Source organism: Chaetura pelagica, unplaced genomic scaffold (assembly GCF_000747805.2).
Source record: "Chaetura pelagica isolate M959 unplaced genomic scaffold, ChaPel_1.0 scaffold330, whole genome shotgun sequence".
Taxonomy (NCBI): Eukaryota; Metazoa; Chordata; class Aves; order Apodiformes; family Apodidae; genus Chaetura; species Chaetura pelagica.
The window spans coordinates 885,815-906,946 of NW_009951918.1; the positions used below are offsets into that span (position 1 = coordinate 885,815).

A 21,132-nucleotide genomic window follows, 5' to 3' on the forward strand; every position below is an offset into this window, starting at 1 on the left:
AGGAAAGGCTGAGGGAGCTGGGTCTCTTTAGCTTGGAGAAAAGGAGACTGAGGGGTGACCTCATCAATGTTTACAAATATGTAAGGGGTGAGTGTCAGGGGGACGGAGTTAGGCTTTTCTCAGTGATGACCAGTGATAGGACAAGGGGTAATGGGTGTAAATTGGAGCATAGGAGGTTCAAGGTGAATATCCAAAAAAAATTTTTTACTGTAAGAGTGACAGAGCCCTGGAACAGGCTGCCCAGGGAGGTTGTGGAGTCTCCTTCACTGGAGACATTCAAAACCCACCTGGATGCGTTCCTGTGTGATGTACTCTAGGTGACCCTGCTCTGGCAGGGGGGTTGGACTAGATGATCTCTCGAGGTCCCTTCCAGCCCCTAAGATTCTATGATTCTATGATTCTAGGTCTCATGCCACCTATCTGTCTGTCTTAGAGGAGATGTGTTTCTTTGGTGACTTCCTTTCCACTATTTAACAGATAGAAACGTATGTTTGCAATGTACTAATCTCGTTTCATGTCTCATTAATGTATCTGACATCTTGCTAGCTGCCATTCACAGGTACTCTGGTGGGTAAATCACCACAGAGAACTGAGAAACCACACACACATGCTGTTAAATAGGACATTGACTAGAGCCCTGTTAGAATGGGCTTTTATACACTAAAGTGTATAAAGCTGCTGTGCTAAAGGAAAATATCTGGGTCAGTAAAATCTATTCCCAGCTAGCTCTTGCTGGATGAATGAATGAAATACAAAAATAACAGTAAATTAAAGACTCAGAAACCTACTTAATAGCTCATTACTAAGAATAAAATAAAGTCTTTCTTCTGAAAATGAGGAGACAGTTTCTAAGAGCTGTTCACCTTTAATAAGACCTACTGAAGTCCATTTTAAGTCTGTTGTTGAATCCTAGCCTCTGTACAATTTCAGTGAAAAAAAAATAAATTAAAAAACCTAGTAAGGTGTGTATATGAAATCCAGGACATTTAATTACAAAAAAATAAACTGCAGGAAGTTGAGATTAAAAAGTAATACATGCTTAAGGCTTGCTCATCCTACCAAAATAAAACAAGGAGTAAGAGTTGCAGTATTCAGATTACCACTTCTTTTGCATTCCTGTGAAAAAGGGAAGATTACCTTAAACTGAGAAATTTTCATTACGCTGAACTTCTTCAAACTGTATCTATAAAATGGTTTTCTATTTTATGTGTATAATGAAATTGTATTAGAGAGAAAAAAGCCTGTAATTTACCCTACTCAGCTATTTCTTTTGAGCTAAAAAACAATCCATGTTCAAAGAAGAAAAAAAATCCAAAGGTCAAGTATTCTGTTTTCTACAAGGGATTTGGGCTGCATTATTACTTCCATGTAGTTGGTAGCTTAAATTTTTTTTTTTTTTTATTATTTTAAACTCAGTTATTTTAAAATAGCCAGTTTTTCTGCTTCTCTGCCACCACCTTGGGTGTTTTCAGGTTGGTCGTTTTTCAATTTTCTCCTTTCTTTCCTCAGTGTTTCCTCAGTATTTATTGGCCTGAAATGAAATTTTTTGGTAGTTGCCTGAGGCATGTAAGTTAACAACTGTGGCTTCCAACAGCAAGCCTTTTTTAAAATATGTTTTTCTTCTCTTCTCTAGAAATATAATAGAAGCTGACGTTAACATCCCTTAGAAATATAAAATCATTTTGCAGCACCCTGAAGAAAGAGTTAAATCTTTAGATTAAAACACAGCTGAAACAGACAAGCAAAACCATAGCTGTCACCAATAAAGGTTGCACCAACGAGCTGCACGAACAGTGTCCAGAGGCATCCAGGTTTTTGCTAAATGTAACGCTCATGTTTGGATTTCTTTTGATATAAATTTAGTGATCTACTTGCCAAATACAGTCGATGGCAGCTACTTCCACTTCTGGGGGCAATTGGGCAAGCACCACCTCTGGTGGGCTCCCCTCACAAGCAGGTGGTTGGGATCTGTCAGTCAAACCCCGTATCACTATCCTACCTCTCATTTGCCTCCACAAAACCTGCCTGAGAGAAAGGCATGGGGTTTGCCATTAAAGGCAGGAAAAGACAAGATCCCCTTCCCAAACAGGAAAGGTCTTTCCCCTACCTCATGGAGATTTTACTGATGTATTTTGGTGTGAACAGGATTAACCTCCAGGAAAAAAACAAAAACAAACAACAACAACACTGTAGCTTTGTCCTAATTCTTCCTAGGAAATTGTGCTAGGTAATCACTGAGCCAAATCAGACCTTCTCTGCAAGCAGAATCATTGCAGCACACTGTGATACTTGCCAGCAATAATTACAGTCCAGCAGGGTAGAAACCTAATTTTCAGGTAGAGAGCAAGTAAAAAAACAAACAGATGGAGAATAAAGCACAGCAGGAGAGAAAGCAAAGAAGGGTGGAGGGGTGGGGGTAGGGTGTGGAAGGGGCAGGAGGAAGAGATTATCTGATCTTAGATTCTGTCAAAGGCCCTCCTTTTAAAATGGCATTTCTTTCAGTTTAGCTCCATTCTTATTTGACAGATTATTTTTTCATTCCTGTCCCTTTTCTCTACATAGTTTCTGGCTCAGCAGGGTCAGTTTACCCTAATATGATGCATGCTATTGTTTTCCTACCACATTACAGTTCTGTAAGCAGTCAGGTAATACCGTCTTACCTGAGAGTAGTGACTATCAAACAGATTTTCAGAAATGATTCACGCACTGAGAGACAGAGACTAAACTGCCATTTAGGATTTCCCAAGTTCCGCAGGCATGTAAATGCCTGGTTACTATAGAAATAATAATCTCCTTAATTCTTTCTTTAATAACAGCTGCCAAATCAAAGGACCAACTAAGAAGAGGATATGTCTAGATACTGAGAAGATTTGGTCAAAGGAAAGCAAACAAAGTAATAGGTTAGACAATTCCTGAAATGGGAGGAGCACTGAGATAGAAAGGAGGACAAGGGGCAGGTTGCACTACATTATAACAGGTTCTAATAGTGAAAACTCAGAATTCTTACAATTTGGTCCTCTGCCTGGCTCCTTGATAGCTGTTCACATTTCTGTCCCTTTCTAATCTAAGTGAAATAGACTTGTCATGTGTGGAAAGGGCAGCACTTGTGTAGAAGACAGAAGGAAGCATTTTCTAGTGCCCTGATGAGCAAGTTGTATAGATGTATAGGAAATTCCTTGACACAAAAATTTGTTTTGCTTTACATAGTCCTCTTTAAGCCAGTATAGATTTGCCAGAGTTTGCTCTTCAGGCCTAGCTGGATATAAATGATAAACCTTTGTCAGCATGAGCTGCTACCCCATGAACAGCTTCTTACTCCACATGGATTTGATCCAAGTCGATTTTACCCTTAGAATGAGAAGCAATAGGTATGGTCAGAAACCACAGTCATTAACTGAGAATGTGCCAGGTCACAGAATGGGAATTATTGTAAAAAACTCTTCTGAAATAGCTTAAAATAGCATTGGATGAAATTATCAGAGGACATAAAATTATTCCCATCTGCAAACATATTCAGTTCCTCTTTTAATGCCTTTTCCTACCAAAAAAGAGAGCCCTTCTCTCCCCCCAGAGCACTTTTTGTTTAGGACTTATTCTGAAAACTCCACAGAGATGGAAGAGCTTCTGCTGTTCAAAGCCAGTATAAAGGTCTGGATTGAATTTGAATATGTATGCAGCATCAGGCTGTACTTAGTATTTCTAAAATATCCTGTTACACGTGAACATTTCTTATTTTACAGTAGGGTTAACCTCAAACTCTTCAGAGGATAAAGAATGAGCTGAAATATATTCAGTTATTTATCTTGTCTTAGTTTGGAGAGAGAGGAAACACCACCAAATCAGTAGGGAGAACGCAGCACACGCCTGCCCAGAAAGGCGTTTTACACTCTGTCATGAAGGAGATGAGACATGAAGAAGATAAATAATTCTCTACAACTCAGATTGACAGTGCCTGCTGACTGGACAATGGATAACTGAAGACAGAGAGAAAATCAGGGTAGCAGTCATGAGAACAGAGAAAGCAACCGAGTGCTCTCTTTACATAGTGTATTCATAGAATCTTAATAACGCTACAGAATATTCACAGTTTTAGAAATGGAGATGTTTCTCACCACCATTTCACTTTGACATCAGGAGAAAATATATGGTGTATTAAAATTCACTCAAAGTGACTTTTTTTTCCTGCCATCTCCAGAAAATTCTTGCATGGTTTCAAATCTCACCTCTGACAAATATATACAAATTGTTCATATGCATCTCCGTTACATGATTTAGAAAAAAGACCATGTCCCTTCTCCACAAAAAAGCAGAAGCAACTGCAAACACAACCTGAAACTCTCCTGTTTGAGATAATGGGCTGGTTCAGCAAAGCAGGTAATTCATTCTAGAGTACATGTTGACATTTATAATTTAGTTAGGCGTACCTGAATATTTCAGGGGAAAATTACCCTGAAAAGAAAAATGAGAGCTTGATAGAACAAAACATTAAAGGACATCACTTAATACAGAGCCTCAAGATGGTTCATATAAGAGGGGAAAACATTTTTTTTCTTGCTACGCATAATCCTGTTTAACTCAAGGGAAAAGCTGCTTGATGTCAAGTAATAACAAAGAACAAAGGGAACAGGTGAGTCAATGGATAACGTTGGAGAAGAAAGGGGATGGCCAAATGAGAGGAAATTTAGGAAAAGAAATATAGAGACAATTATATTTAGGGAAAACCTAAACTAAGTGGTCTGCTATTCTAAGAGGAAAGAAAATACAAAATGAGAAAATAAGAGAGAGCAGATATGATGGGATGAATTTGAATGTTATGAAGTTTTAAAATTTTACATATTCCTTCTGTGTTGTGGCAGCACTGCAACACTTCCCATTTTTCTTCAATCCAATAATTTACCATAGAATCATTGTTTGCTAAGAAGCACAGAGCAAACAAAACAATCCGTGCTTATGAGAAAGGCAGCACTTTTGCAATTGAAGAACCACCTAGGTGCACATAAAATAATTTGAAAGAAATTACTGTAAATGCTTGGCTCCTTCCCTAATTGGTAGCTTTTGTTCCAGAACAAGACAGCTGTGTCAACCCCTTCATGATTGAATAGGAAAGGCTGTGGAAATCTCACAGACCTGTCCCATGTCAAAAACCCTTATAGTTCATCTGTGCACACAGCACTGTCAACATTTTGGAATTTTTCAGTGTAATAAATAAGTTTTGGCAGTAAAAACATTGAAAACAATAATTTTTTCTTATACAACAGGTTCCTTGCTGTTGTTGCAGTAGGATTTGCAACTCTATTCAGGCAGTGAAATACCAGTCCCTGATTTTAAAGTTGAATCATCAGTAAATACAAAATTTAAGTCACTAAGCATATAAGCAGGGGAATAGAATTTAGATGTTCTTTAAATCACTGGGCTGTGCACATGAACAGAATAGACTGTGAAAATAAACATAGAAGTGTTTCCATGCAAGCTTGCAGTGCTGGAACTAGTTAAAAAGAGCCACAAAGGTAGAAACAGTTCTGGATGATGAGATAGGCATTTTCATTTAATCTTTGGAGTAATTCCAGCTCTTCCATCACTCATTCAGGAAAGAAGAGTGAAATAACTGTGATGTAGTTTACTTCCTTCATCTCTTCTAATCTAGAGAGGGTTCTTGGAGGTATTGACAAGACACTAACTTTATTGAATTTCTCCTGAAAACATAAAGTGACTTAAATAGATAGAAGGGGACATGAGTAGTACAGTAAATAAAATAATGAAGCTTTATCACCTGGAAAGCCCTGAAATCTGAATCCCAGGTAACAGGAGTTAAGACCAATTGAAATGTACTATATGGAAGCTTATTAACCCCAGTGGTCCCAAAACAGCAATTGTCCACAAACATTGATTCATTGATGATACAAGAATCATGCCTGGTTTCCAGCACATACTGAGGAGAAGCTTGAATGTAGTATTTTTAAAGGACATGCTAGTTGACATGCAACCCCAGCAAATGGATATTTCTCCCAGAAAACACTCTTTTTATGACACAACAGCAGTCACCCATAGCACAGACTGGAGGTGTTAGGGTCAACTTCTATCTGCGTGTCTGGCCTTCTGAGTAAGATCATGTGTGTACCATTTGAGCCTTGTTTTACTTTTGGAGTCTCATTTATCTCTGGTCTTTATGTGAATGGGTGTCCCTGCACAAGTCCTACTAGCTCATTCTGGCAAACTAAGAACTGGCCACAAATCAGGGCCTTAGACAATTCTACCCATGAATAAATAGGCTCCTTTTGGCACCTAACCTTGGATCTGAAACGTCTCTGTTCTTCTGCTAAATGACCATCCTGCATAGGACAATTTCTGTAAAAACCATCCAAGTTAATGTAATTCTGCATTTTAGTGACCTGATTTAACCTGTAACCCATTGTTTGCTCATGGATACTAAGTGATGTACAACTGAATTGTTTTTCAAGGCAAAGCGTAGTAACAAAACCCAAGAGTGTTGTAAAAAGCTCATCACTGAGATGAATGGACCTAATATTCTGCTACTTTAAGAGAACAAGAATTCAGTTTGGTCATTCCCACTGCTGTATATACTAAAAAACTTGCAAGTAATTGCCCTAAACAATTTTGTCTGCAGGACTTAAATGCACACATATATCTTGTAATCTGAACTGAAAATACTGAAAATACAATGAGTTGGTTGGGTGAAAATGTTATTAAAATCAGGGACTCTAGCTCAATCTTAAACTTCAGTATTTAATTTTGCTTCGCAACATATTTTCAGACAGTCTGACAGTACATGGATACTCATCTTGCTTTGCTACAGATGGTGCAAATGCGTGCCTATTCTGCATTTAGGTTGACAGCAATGTAGCACACAGATAGGAAGCAGCAAAATAGCCACAAACCATTACTTTCCTAGTTGTTTTACTGGAGACAGTAAGTAGGTCACACTTGGAAAAGGCAGCTTACTTAGTATAAAATATTTCTAAAGGACATTTGTAAATTTGCAGTTACTACTACATCTACACAGAACCTGCATCTTGTACAATAAGCTCCTCTGCCATGATTGAGATATTACAGCAGTACAGAGTGGGTCCTGAATGGGCCCCATCTGAAATCTTTGCTCCCGAGATGCAACAGAGCCAGGGAGAAAGACAGGATTCTAAACAGTATTGTGGAGTTGATAAACTACATTGAACCTGTTCAATTCCCTGACTGCAAAAATTAGTCTGTATTACCTAAAGTGGAAGATGCAGTGTCACACAGTACTGTTTTGCCTTCAGTTTCATTACTGGGACAATTGACAGAGCTCTTGTAATGATTCAGTTCACTTTTCTCAGAATTAGTTGTTAATAGTATAAATGGGGTAATGGATATTTTCACAATTTATATTTTTAGAGGGAAAAGAAACATTCTAAATTGAATTTCTGTAGCTGCAATTTTAATTAAAGAATACATAGAAGAGATTTGTAGTAAGTTGCATTCGTATCTATTAGGTGTCTCCCATCTGTGATATTTGTGCAGGTAGTATGGACCAAATAAAACAGAAAATGTCTATTAGCTGAATGTAAGCAGGAGAAGGAATACTGGTCTTCATAGACTTGTGCTGCAGATGGCACAGCAGAGATCACGATGGATGAAATAACTGCCTAAATGTAACAGTTGTGTTTACATGGGAGGACTAACATCTTGTGTTTCCTGTTAGTAGAGCCCTATCTTATCTGACAGCAGTTGAAAAGCAGTGGGTAGGATCTAAAGCTTTTCAAGGTTTCAGTGTAAGTTAACAGCTGCTTTTGTGTGGGTTTTTTTTGCTGTTGTGGGGGTTTTTTTGTGTTTTTTTTTTTTTTTTGTTCGTTTGTTTGTTTGTCCGTTTGTTTATGGCTGCTTTGCTTCTGGAATTTGATCTCTCAATTACTGAAATAAAAAACCCCAGTCCTAGGATGAGATTTCACTCTGTGGAGCCAATGGCAAAGCCTAGCTAACTCCATCTGGCTTTTGGCAGCTGAAAAAAACCCAATATGGTTTTATCTCCTTAGCAAAAAGAAATAAAATGAGGTTTGCAGACTTTAAAAGTACCCTGTAATCATAATCTTAACACTTACAGAGGTTGGGTCTATGTACTAGACTAGTCCTACTGATTTCCACTCATTGGATAGCAGATTTAACCTTCATCAAAATTATAAGAGTTGCTACAGTCACTGATGCGGAGAACTGGCACCTCCATTTGAAAGCAGAGGACTAATTAGCATCAGTACACTTTATGCAGGAGATGTCAGAGTGTTTCTATGGGAGAGACAAGACTTGTTTCAGCAACTAGCAGGCCAGTAGTTAGATGATACTTTCCTACTCCAGATCTCTGCTGCCAAATCACAGTGTTCACAGCCACTATACTCTTGCAGGAACTAAAGTTGATTTTTACTGTTTGAAAAGTCACCAAGTCCTTTTCTGCATTTCATTAACATTAAAAAAATCTTATCTGAAATAATTTAGTTGGTTTAGAAGCCAAACTGATCTTAAAAAATGGATTTGAATGAACTTCAAAACCTTTGTGAAGCACCACAAGTGACATTATGCTGGCAAACTCTTAAAAGTCCATCTGACTCATCTAATATTTAATTCAGAATGTATCTATGTGTATACTAATAAACAGTTGCAGATGGTGTTTAATTAGCATAGAAATTCACTAAGCTTGCACATCTAGCTGAAAACCACAATGTTTTTGCAGCCAGTGTATGATCAAGTCAAGCGCTTCCCAGTATGAAAACTTACAAAAACACAGACAGATTTCCTCCAGCCTTTTCAGTCAGACACAACTGAAATCACCAAAGAGAAATAGTTCTTACAGACCTATATTATGGACATTATAGTCCAAATGGAAAAGAGACTGCTAAATCATTCAACAGCTTCCCAGTTCTTTGGGTAAGTAACCAATAAGCTAAGTCCTGCATTAGTAAGAACATAGTGGGATATGAATGCTAGTCTTACAACACAGCCTGCTCATGCACTGTGCATTTTTTGACAATTTGGATTCATCCCTGTTTAAAAGAAAAACGCAATAAATAGCAAGCACCTTCATGATGCAGGTTGTCCTGATCTCAGCTCGGTGCATCCAGCTTTTTCAGAGTGACACCTGCCTTGTTTAACCTGACAGCACCAGAATTCCAAGTTAGTCATGAAGTCATCTGGAATGACCTATCACCATACATATACACTCAGCAAATACGAAGCAAGGTTTACACTGTCCCCAAGCAGCCATATGTTTGTCACAGTGAGTGTACACTGAGGAACAGGGATACGAGAGAAAAGGAGTGGGAAGTAAAGAATATCTGTTATTTGCTAACATGAGGCAGAAATGGGAGATTTTAGTTTCTCTCTTAACAAGAAAATAATTAAATTGTGTCTTTTGGTTCATTGATGTACACAGACCCGTGATCACCATCCATATCTCTTAAGTTTTGCAAAACTTTCTTGCAATGCAGTGGTAGGCAATGACACTATCAGTTTGCTTAATGTCGTAATTGAACCTTCAAGTACTTAAGGAAACAAGTAACAGAAGAAAATGCTCATGGTAGTAAAAAGAAAACAAACTTAACCAGCAGGTGGTACACAGTCTTTATGGCTAGTGCTTGTGTGCCATTTTTTTATTACTAAGGTACTAAACTGCAAAATTAAGTAGTCTTTAAAAAGTGAAGCAGACTGGTTTTTTTTCATAAAACACCAGAATTACTGTCTTAAAGGTAAAATAATGCTGTTAATTTATTTACTGAGACAGAACTAAATACACATGTGCACAAGCTTCTGAACAATACCCTTACCCATTGTGTTTTCAGGGACTATCTGAAGTGATTCTTGTTTATTTTCTAAAACTCCCTCCTTCACTCATTGTATTTCTTGTTTGTTTGTTTTGTGGCGGCTTTCAAGATTTTGTTTGTTTAGTGGCAGGCAAGGTATCATCAACTGGGTGGGCTGTTTTAGCTGCATACAGATTGGATCATGTAGCAAAAATGTTCATGGTGCTTTTTGAAAAAAAGTGTGAACTAGACTTTACAATGCTGCTTCCTGTCCACTTTGCCTTAGTGAGCCTTCATATTCCTATTTTAGGAAATTCTTGGCATAAACTTTTTTTAAGAATTCTATGCAAATATGATAGTAAAGAATCTCTATAAATTATATACAAAACACTTGCCTACCCTTGTAATCTAGTGTTATATATACAGACATGTCTAGTCTACTTAATTTTAAAGGGATTTTATAACATAGAGTTCACAAAGGACCAAATATGTTTCTGAATATAAAATCTGATGCTTGCAGTATCAGCACAGCTAAGTTTACAATTTAATAAAAACTCATTAAATTAAGAAGTGAAATTTGCTCTGACTTGCAGACTTAATAGACTTAGATCACTCCTCTGTTATGGTCTCATCTCATATAACTTGTGTACTCAGATTATATTCAACAAATGAACTTACATTTCACCAAATAAATGGAACATTGCACATCATAATAATGATGCTCTCTGGGCATGCAATTCACAGACCACTCTCCAAGAGTGAAGTACAAAGTATTAGAACTTAAAAATCTGACTTCCTCTGGTGGGGGCTATTTTGTTATGATTATGCTTCTTCCCTGGCCACCATACTTATGTCAAATTCATAAACAAAAGTCCAGTTTTTTCATACATTCTAAGGAGGTAGAGTAGGAAAAAATATATCAAATACAGCTTTTTGTTGTTTTCCAGAGATTAACTTGCATTCTATTTTCTCTCTTCATTTGTGATCCATCTGCATTATGTACTTTACTATAAAAGCATCTTCTTGCCTGTACCCTATTTGCACTTAATTGTTTAGCTGCACACTGTAATGTGACATGCCTCTCTTTCACTGTCTACTTTGTTCCCTATGAATTCAGCAGCCACAAAGTCACTCAGGCACACTGACCATAAACTTAGGGAAAAGAGCCATGATCAATTTGATGCTGGGATCTCTGAGACAAAACTTTTGCATCTTCCTTCTATTTGTTTCTTTAGGGAGAGGGGAGATCAGACTAACAATGAAGTCAGTTCATCAAGCAGCATTTTGTCTTATGGACAAACAAATCAGAAGGTCTAGTTTGAGGAAGGTTAAGGGCTGAGATAGATGTATAAATATGAAAAAAAACTGGCTCTGTAAAACCAGTGAAGTCATCACTCACTCCTGGGAATAATTCACATCTCTAAGCTCATCCATCTACTCTGGTAATGTTATCTTCATCATTATGAGTATCATCTTTCTTTTACATTCATATACAAGGTTATGAGTCTTAAAGGACACCATTAACCCAGCAACCACATCTCAGATATATGATCTTTCTAGCACATCACTGTTAAAATTAACTCCTCAAATACAACTGAGGTACCAGAGAGAAACACTTGTTTGAATGTATTCTCTTTATATACAGTTGTATCAGGGGCATAAATTCTAATTCAGAACACCTAATTTTGAGCAACCAAACAACCTCCTGGCTAATAGCTCTTTGCAAGATACAAAGGTACAGAATGTCATTTGTGACAGAGGCTACAAGTCTGTAAATGAACTTGTAACAAATGCACAGTCTTGCTTGGAATACAAATCTTGAAGTGCATATCACGGACAAAAACCTTACAGTTAACTTTGCAGTAGCAGTTTGTTCAAAGCTTGATAACCAGTTTTGGATTTAGATGTCTGGAACAATTCGGAATTGCATTTTCCCAATCTTATTAGTTAAATGTCTGCCTCTACTTTCTATTCTTTGTTAATTCCCACCTTTCTGTTTTTCCTGCCTATCCTCCTTCCTCCCTTGCTCCCTCTCTTTTGCTCTCCCTCTCCTTCCCTTCCTTATCTCTTTGTTCCATTCTCTATTATTAAGTGTGTTTTTTGTGCTTGCATTCACACTGTTTCATAAGTAGATCTTATATGTGCATATCATTATTATTGTTGTTATTATTGTCATTGTTATTATTGATTAATATTACATTAAAGGAAACAGGCACAAAAGAATTAGTGTTATTTCCCTAAGGAGGTTCTTTCCGCTAATCATTGCCAAGAAATGTTATAGGAAATTCACTATTAAGGCACTACTGAGGCACATAGGTACTACTCATGTAAAGTGAACTGAAGTACTGTGTGGATTATGGTACCTCTTGGCAACCACAGATGGAGAGGAAAAGTATTTCTGTGCCACAGCTATATTTTTCTGAGAGTTTTTAATGCAAAGGAAATTATTTTGGGGAAAAAAATTAAAGGAAAAAGAAAGAAAAAATAATTCTCTGTCTTGTTGTAGTTCATTGATGGAAGGCATGACTAGTTTATACCTTATGGGCTGCACTTACTGCTTGTGAATAGCTAGAGGATGCTTAAAGTCAGCTATAAAGTTTAAATTCTGATTGTGGGAGGAAGACTACAGCAGGGTCTGCTTTGTGTCCAGTTCCATCAATCCTCTACTTTGCAACAGCATAGTGGCACTGCTTGCTGCTCTCATGTCATGCCTGAGAAGTTGTCCTTGGGATCTTCTCCTCTCTGTCATTGTCCAAGGTACATCCCGGGTGATTGTGATCTATATAAATGATTAGTTATGCATGAAGAGGGTTGACCACTTTTTGATGCATGCATGACCTGCCAGTTCTTGAACAAAATATGGTGCTTTTGGCAAGTTAAACCATATAAAGAAGTAGCTTCTATTTTGTAAAGCATGGCCTAGACTGGCAATCTGTTTTTTCAAACATTCTGCTCAGTGCTATTGATTACTCTATGCCATATTTTCAGCTAAAATTTAGACACTGCTGAGAATGAAGTCACAAAAAACTCACAGTTTCAAAAAATGAAACTTCTATAAAACAACTGAGTCAATCTCTACACAAAGTGTTGCCGATTGTCATCAGCCTGGAATTCCAGGAAGCTGCGATATGAACAAAAAACAAAGCTTAGAAAACAGATGGATATAAAATTGAAGCACACTTATTCAGACAGTTTGTAAGAAGTGAAAACCCCTGGAATCGAATTCTAAGTTTTTCACAATGTGATTTTTCTTCAAAAATGCTTTGAGCAAAGCAGCCTCATGAAACCCCCAGAAATTGTTGAAAGATGTTATGTTCTTCAAGAAAGTATAATTCCATGTTAAAGGAATAGCTTTGCCACAGCAGAACAGGAGCCTTGGAGACAAGCTGTCTTCTTTTCCTGTCACATATAAAGAAAATGTAAGAAAATAAAAGCCCTTGTGCAACTTGTGCAACTCTACAGTATCCTTAAAATATAATCCCAGTAACAGATAAACAAGTATGCTTCCTTCTGATGTTTTCTGTAGTTGAACAAGGTACAATTTTAATAATATGTCTGAAAATTACAGTAATCATGTTTGTACTCTACTAGTTCTGTTATAGGAAATACAGAAGAATTTACAAATGGAACAGATCTGTGCAATTAATCCCTTTAAATGAGAAAACAGAGATTAAAGCAAATAAAAGTCAGAATGATGTAATATTGGTTTAGAATCTGGGTCACAGGGATCAGGTTAGTGAAATTCTTCAAAAGGCACCTGAAAGGCTCAACCAAACAATGCTCTGTGTTCTCTCTGTATTTTCCTTTAAGGCAAGTGTGAACATACCAACTCCTTCTTCTTCATGCACTCCATGAGGATAATAAAGAGGTGTTGTGCTTGGGTTCGGGTGTATGTGAAAGTCTTCTGTATGGTAACTAGCAACTGGTCCCTCAAAGACTCGTTGATAAGTCTGAAATTCAAAAACAAAGAATAAAGTAGAAAAAAAGACGTGAGGGAACACTTCAACCTCAGCCATGGTTTGAACAAAATTACAGACAACAAATCACTCCAGGTTGTTTTGGACAGGTTTAAAGGGCAGGAATCTCAGAAGCCATCAGAGATAAATCAGAAACCACTGTCCTAGAATCACGTTGATCATGTTGGGGTGTCTCATCTCCAAAGTTTTTATTTCATTTCTCACACCGCATCACAGAAGGTCATTCAAAATATCAGCTCTCTGGGATTTCCTAACAAAAACAAGAACCACACTGATAGTCTGGATTTGAGGGAGACCAACACTTTTGGGTGACCTGAAGACCCCTTTCTATCAGTGATTTAGCAGAATTCAGCTCAAAGTTAGTTTTACGAAATTGGGAGCACTAGTGTTGTCAATGTTTTTGATTTTAGAGTGAATGTCCCAAAAGGTTTAACTCACCTTATCGATGCTGCACAGCACTGGGTAAGAAAACACACAATCAAAACCATCTCCATTTCCAAGTACATTTAAAGAAATAATTTTGCTTTGTTCATGCTGATCTTCCAGGAATTTAAAGAGTAACCATTTTTATACTCCTCCTCAGTGTTAATATTAATACTACAAATAACTGGCCCAACAGCAGAAATAAATAGTAATATTACATGAAATATTAGTATTTGAACCTTATCCCTTGATACCAAAAAAGCCTATTCCTCAGGACTGTTCTGGGTGAAACATTGCTGTTCTTAATGTCTTACAAAAGAGTGGGCTTTAATGTGGAACATGTATCCTTCGATGTATGGATCATAGCAGTTTTCTCACTTGAAACTTGAAACTGAGAGTTTCAAATGAGCTGAGTCAGAATGTTTTTTAGGATAGGTCATTGCTGCCCATCTAGGGGAATGAAAATCAGAGGATCTTCATGACTTGTGTTTTATCACAGAAGATAAATAAAGACTTAGCCCTGCAAAGACTTAGCAACTGCAAAGAATTATCAGAAGCAGCACAGTATCTAGAAGTCATAATTCTCTTGTGGCAGCTCCTTAGGGGAAACACTGACCAAAGCCCTGTTTATTTCATACTACTGTTAAAAGTTGCCTATACTTCAGCAAGGAACCCCAAATAACAATTCATGATATTCATTACACAGTTGAATTTTAAATATAATTCAACTATCTAGTCTCTTTACCAATAGCAAACATGTTTTTAGAAATGACAATGAATAAAAATAGGAAAGAGACATTGAAAACCGTGGGATTATGAGTTAGGACCTTCAGCCCTCTTGGTAGGCAGCAACAAGTGGCAGCAAACGATTTTCTGTGTGTGGATTTTAAGAAAAATAGGCTAAACTCCTGTATAGAAGAAAGGATGTGGCAAGCACATAGGAACATGAAACAAGGTATCAGAGCACAGGTAGAAGTGTAGATTCTCTCCATGTTAAAAAGAATCAACTTAGAGAGAGGCTGACACCCTGAAAATCTCTAACATACTTCTAGTTGAAGATTGGTAGGTTATGTATGACAGAAATTCTGAAACCCCTTTTTTATGCTCTTTTAAAAAAGTCACTTGGAAATTCTGTTTAAAGAAATCTTGTTTCAAACCATCAAGAAGGCTGTTCTTAACAAAATGGTTCTATCACTGTAAATAACTACACAATTTTCCATCCTTCAAACTAAGAAAGAGAAAGGCAGTTAAACATTAAGAACAAGTTTTCTAAAAACAGCAACTGGAAAATCTAAAAAGAGATTTAAATAAAACTTCAGCTTCCTTTGGAAATTATATATTAAATAATATCTATATCTATTTAACAAAATATATATATGTACATGAGAAAGTAAATTAAATATATAAAATCACATGTAATTGGAAGAATCTGAAATACAGAACTTCAGAAAACATTTCCCAATGTCCTTGGATGAAAACCATCCTGTTTTCTCACACTAATTTAACTTTCTTTTAAAAAGTGTAGAATCCAAACCTGAAATATAATTTCAGAAATTGGCTCTGCCAACACACATAGAAGGTAAGAGGAATTTGCTTTTGTAAGCATTGCGTGAAATCAGAATTCAGTTCCAAGGCTTCATAAACAGCCATCACTTTCCTTTCATGACTTAAAGCTATCAGAAACTGTATGCTGGTGCAAGTTTAAACATCATGCAAGGCAAATTCCATGTGAAAGACATGGAGGGTTTTTTTTTTAGATACAAGTATCAAGAAGAGGTTCCCTAATACTAGGGCTACATATCTCTTGAAGCACCACTGCTCAGAAACTTCCTGCTGTCATAACTGAATTTTTGCAGTTGTCTAGGTTTATTAAGTTTTGGGTTTTGTTTGTTTGGTTTGGTTTTTTTTTGTTTGTTGTTTGGTTTTTTTAACATCTTCTTGTTCTGCAATGCTACAGTAAATGTGTTCAATGTCTTTGTGAGGTAAAAAACTTGAAGTAATTTAAATCAGAAATAGAAAAAATAACAGCAAGCTTTCTGATAATCATAGCTGAGTTAAGCTTTGAGTAAACTTCAATCAGCCATAGCAAGCCCAGATCATATTTACATCTTAGGAATCTATAGTTCTTAGTTTTGCTGCATCTGATTATCAGAACTGACCTGCATGGCCTTACCACAATAAAAAAGGGAGAATGATGTATTGGGCCCATCAGGAAAGGCCACTTAAAAACACTGAAGTGACGAAGTAAATAAAGTGACATTCTATTTCTATCCAAGATAAGCTGGAAGATTAAACAGCAAAGCAGAACTCCCTTCATTGGTTTGGCCAATGCAGATGATAACAGCTTTTTGGCATTTTCCACCTCAGATAGAAATGTGGTTTTCTTTGAAGTCATGCCTAATATTTGAGGAGATAATAGACATTCCACTAGATAACATTACAGTCTTTCAAACTCACTGAGTATGAATTTGTAGTGAACATTGGAGAGAATTTGAAAGATCTGGTCCATAGCCAGCTCCTAAATTATTAAGTCTTTTTTTCTCTACAGATTTTTAGAACTGGAGTTGTACAATTAGCAACAGATTTATAAAGACTATGCTCTAACCCAAATTCAAAATGCAAGTTCATGATACGTTTTTTAAACCTATTGTTATCAACATACTTAGAAGTTTTCTAAATGGAACACTCCATTCAATGAACTGCACATAATCTGTTTCTAAGTTTTAATTTGTGAATTTATTATTTATTTTTTAAAATTATTCTTTCTGTTCAGGGTACAGAAAATATATCTATAAAATATCAGTGTGATGTGAAAACTATTCTCTGCCCTACTTTATGGGAAGCTTAGGAGGTTTGCTGCTTTAATTACAATTTTCACTTTAGACAATCACACCATATGTAATAAATGTAACCAGAGGTTCTACTCATATTTTTTCCATGGGAATTACAAAAAAGACACACTTGTGCATCTTTGTGGGACTGACTGAATTTCTTGGACATTTTAAATCCACATATCTTGCATAGCATTGCTATGAAAAGATACAGAAAATTAATGTAATTATTCCTTCATTCTATTCAAACAGGAATGATTTCTGGGTGCTTTTGTGAGTAATCAGATTTACTTGTAGATCTTCACTGTTGATTGTTCTTCTACACCATTTTTCTCTGTGTTTATTAAATGGTTGTCCCTTCACCAAAAGAGAGTTGATTGAACTTCAATGAACAAATTACCTTAATTCTATGCAGCTTTTGATTGGCAAAGTAGTTTGTTATGAGAAAAAGCAATGATATCAAAATACGCAATGTAAAATCAATCTTAAAAAGGAATTTGGCTGTAAAGACAACCATGATCCCCCATTACAGGATAGACATCATAGGGGATAGAGAAGATCCACATCATATCAACATTATGATCCCTTTTGCTCCAAGTGAAAAATCCCTATATTTTCCATATTTTAAAAAAAAATTAAAAAAATTAAGTAATATACTTCAGTTATGAATCCTGAAAACTGTGCCATAGTGGACGCAGACAGGTCAATCCAAAGGCAACCTTTAATGGTTCTCATATGAGGTTGCACATTTAAAACAAAGAGAATGTTTTGTTTCCTTGTGAATATTAGGCAAGAAGTACATATTTATGGAATTGAACTGGATTTCTAAAGGATCTCCTGCTAGCAGGAGTAGAACTGATGGAGTCATTAATATGCTATAAACTCAGCTCGGAGACTGTATTCTAATATTGCAAGTAATTTCCCATTCTGTAAGGAAATATTTGTCTAAGAACTGACATAATTTTTACCTAGTGTTTTATTTTTTGTCATTTTACATTCAGCTCTTAATTAAAAAACCCTCTGAGGATTAAAAAATGCTGAATGATCCTATAAATAGTTGCACTTTACGGTTGTTTTACTTCCAGCTTGTGTTCTTATGCAAGACAATGAAGCGAGAGGACATCCTTGATTACACACTCAAAAATACTTCAGCTCAACATGTCAACATATAATTATTCACAACTAAAATATACAGAGAGTTATTAATACCGAGGATGTTCACTAAGGGCTTTGCAGGGACTAAATTTTGGTGTTTATGATCATTCTGATGTTTTTACCCCTTAATAGTGTTCAACATATTCACAACTTTGAAGTAAATTAAGAAAAATTAAGAGCTTCAGAGTCTGGAGAACCTAACCGGTAAATTAGAGCCAATAGTGGTGAGCAGCCAAGTAATTCTTCCAGTTCACCACATGGGGAAGGTTGCATTTAAGCCGTCTTCTCATTTATGTTAGTTGTGTACATAGCTTGTTTGTCATTAAGACGTAGAAGTTACTGAGAACTTACTCAGCATAGCACTGAGAATTTTATTCTTAGCAAAATGGAGACAGCTTGAACATTCTTGTCATGGTTTGGATCCAACACAACAAAAAAGAACAGCTACATGGCTGCTCACTCAACTGCCCCCCTCCACACACACACACTGGGATGAGGAGGACAAAGCTCATGGGCTGAGACAAAGGACAAGGAGGGATCTTCACCGATTAAAGTCCCGGGCAAAACAGACTCAACTTGGGGAAAAAAGAGTAATTTAATTTTGCAATAATCAAACACACACAAGACACAGACAACACACAGAGCAAGGCTTGCATATGTTACCACACCCCTCCCTTCTCTGGCCCAAATCACTTGGTTCCCAGTTTCTCTTCCTCCTTCCCCCCAGCGGCACAGGGGGACAGGGGATGGGGTTTAGAGTCAGTCCCTCTAATGTCCCTCTAATGGCTCCTTAGAGCTGGGGAGCTTCTCAGCTTCTTACCGGAGCCACTCCTGGGGCCCTTCCCCTGCTACCAAAAAACCCACCAAACCAAACCAGAACAATTCTTAATACTCTGTTCCACACTTTTCAGACAAAGACAACATGTAGTCTCTGATATTAAAATTAAGGCAAAGTTAACCCTCCCCCCTTGCTTTGCCTATCTGATATTCATAATGCTGAAAGCTCAGTGGGAAACTCCATATTTGCCTTGCCTTCCCCCTAGAACTTCCATATGAGACTTGAGATACTGAGGCCTCAAAACTGATTCACCTTCAAAGACATCTTCACTTAAAAGTATGCTTCACAGTTTCTTCTAACCAGTTCTTAGTACATTATGTAGTTGCAGACAGCATTTCCTGAGAGGCAGGGCAAGCACAGCTCCCCGAGTTGTGCTGGTAGACTCATTCCACTGAAGCCCAGTAAAGTCGTGCTTAAAGTCACAACATGCACCCAAAGACTGCCCTAAGTGAGTGAAATATCTGCCTTTTCATTAGGAAAGCCTATAAGCAGACCTTAAAATAAGGCAGATTCAAGCATCTTGTCTCTTGCCTTTTCAAGGATGCATCTACGTTGACACTGCAAAAGGGCAATGCACATTAATTAATATATATATTTTAAAAATTGTTCTTTTTCTGCTATATTAAATCAATTAGGAAGGCTAAATAACGAGGATGGAAGGCAGGGACATCATAATATTGTTAAACCTGGCACAAAAGGACTGGTTGGGCACATATGCAGTTGTCCAACACTTTTAAGGATGTCTCTGAGAGGGCAGATTGGTGCTGCACTGATCAAAACTCAAGCAGTGAGCTAATTTTGTTCTCTTTCACCTTTAGACATAGTGCTTTCCCCCTCCAAAATGAACTGTCAAATAAACGTAGAACCTCACAGCAGTGCTTAGTACACATATACACACATTCGTATGTGTAGGAATTGAATTCATATTGGCCTACAATGGGTCAGAATTTAAGACACTGAAAAATCAGCAGGATAATAAGCAACATGCAAGTGCTGATTCTGTTGCTGCCCTGAATTATGTGTTTTGTGAATGACTTAGATCAGATATCCAGCAGCTGGAAGATACACTGAGTCTCAGGGAAAATCCTGATTTGCAACCAGAATTAAAATACGTTTTTTACTTTATAGTCTGAGTGCACAGTGGATTGCAGAATTAAATTCTGCATGCAATTTGGATTGATTTAGAGTCTAACAGGCAGTTTGTATAACCTGCTTAGATTCCATCCAAAAGAAATAGCTAGTAGCTGAACTCTTGTTAATGTGCCAATTATTCAGTATTCTTCTATACTGCCAAGTGCTATTCAAAAATAGGTTACAGAGAGGGAAAAGTACTCAGTTTGTATTTGAAGTCTAATGTATTTGGTTAAAATATTTCTAAGAATATAAATAATATTGGTGTTTCACTGGTGATATTCTTAAAACTACCATGGCATTCCAGACTAAGATTTTCTGAAGCAGGGCAAACACAGAGAAATTCCCACTAGTGAGCTTTACAGATTTCATACTTTTGTGTTCTAATTATTGCAAGGTGAACAGAAAAGGAAAAAAAAAAAAAGCAAGCAAGGTATATGATAATATTGCAGGCACCACCTGTAATGGCACCACGTCAGAAAGAAGATAGATAGTAAGGTAGCACATGATAATAGTAGGTTTTTGCAAAGCCAGAACTGAGAATCTCAGGTAAGAAATTACTTACTTGTTCTTTATCTAGTGATTCTATCACTTGCCTTACAGGCAGGAGTTTGTGATGATGAAATAGGAACATAGAATCATAGAATGATTTGGGTTGGAAGGCACCTTAAAGATCATCTTGTTCCAACCCCCCTGCATGGGCAGGGACACCTCCCACCAGATGACGTTGCTTCAAGCCCCATCCAACCTGGCCTTGAAGACTTCCAGGGAGGGGCAACCACAACTTCCCTGGGCACCCTGTTTCAGTGTCTCATACCCTCACAGTAGAATTTCTTCCTTATGCTCTAAATCTATTATCTTCCAATTTAAAACCATTGTCCTCTGTCCTGTCAATGGAGACTCTCATAAGAAGCCCATCTCTGTTTTACTTATAAGCTCCCTTTATATATTGAAATAAATTGCATTCCTTCTCAGAACACAGACAAGGTAGATGG

The 21,132-nt window shown here is 37.0% G+C and overlaps 1 protein-coding gene across 1 annotated transcript in view; it reads right to left on the bottom strand.

Annotated features, from left to right (window-relative positions):
• Nucleotides 1–21,132, bottom strand: part of TRPM3 (transient receptor potential cation channel, subfamily M, member 3) — a gene marked incomplete at its 5' end in the record, with an annotated part of 233,452 nt that overhangs the window by 66,808 nt on the left and 145,512 nt on the right. Inside the window, one exon of the mRNA XM_009995032.1 lies at nucleotides 13,609–13,732. Coding sequence (XP_009993334.1) covers nucleotides 13,609–13,732 — 124 coding nt within the window. The remainder of the gene's footprint in view (nucleotides 1–13,608; nucleotides 13,733–21,132) is intronic.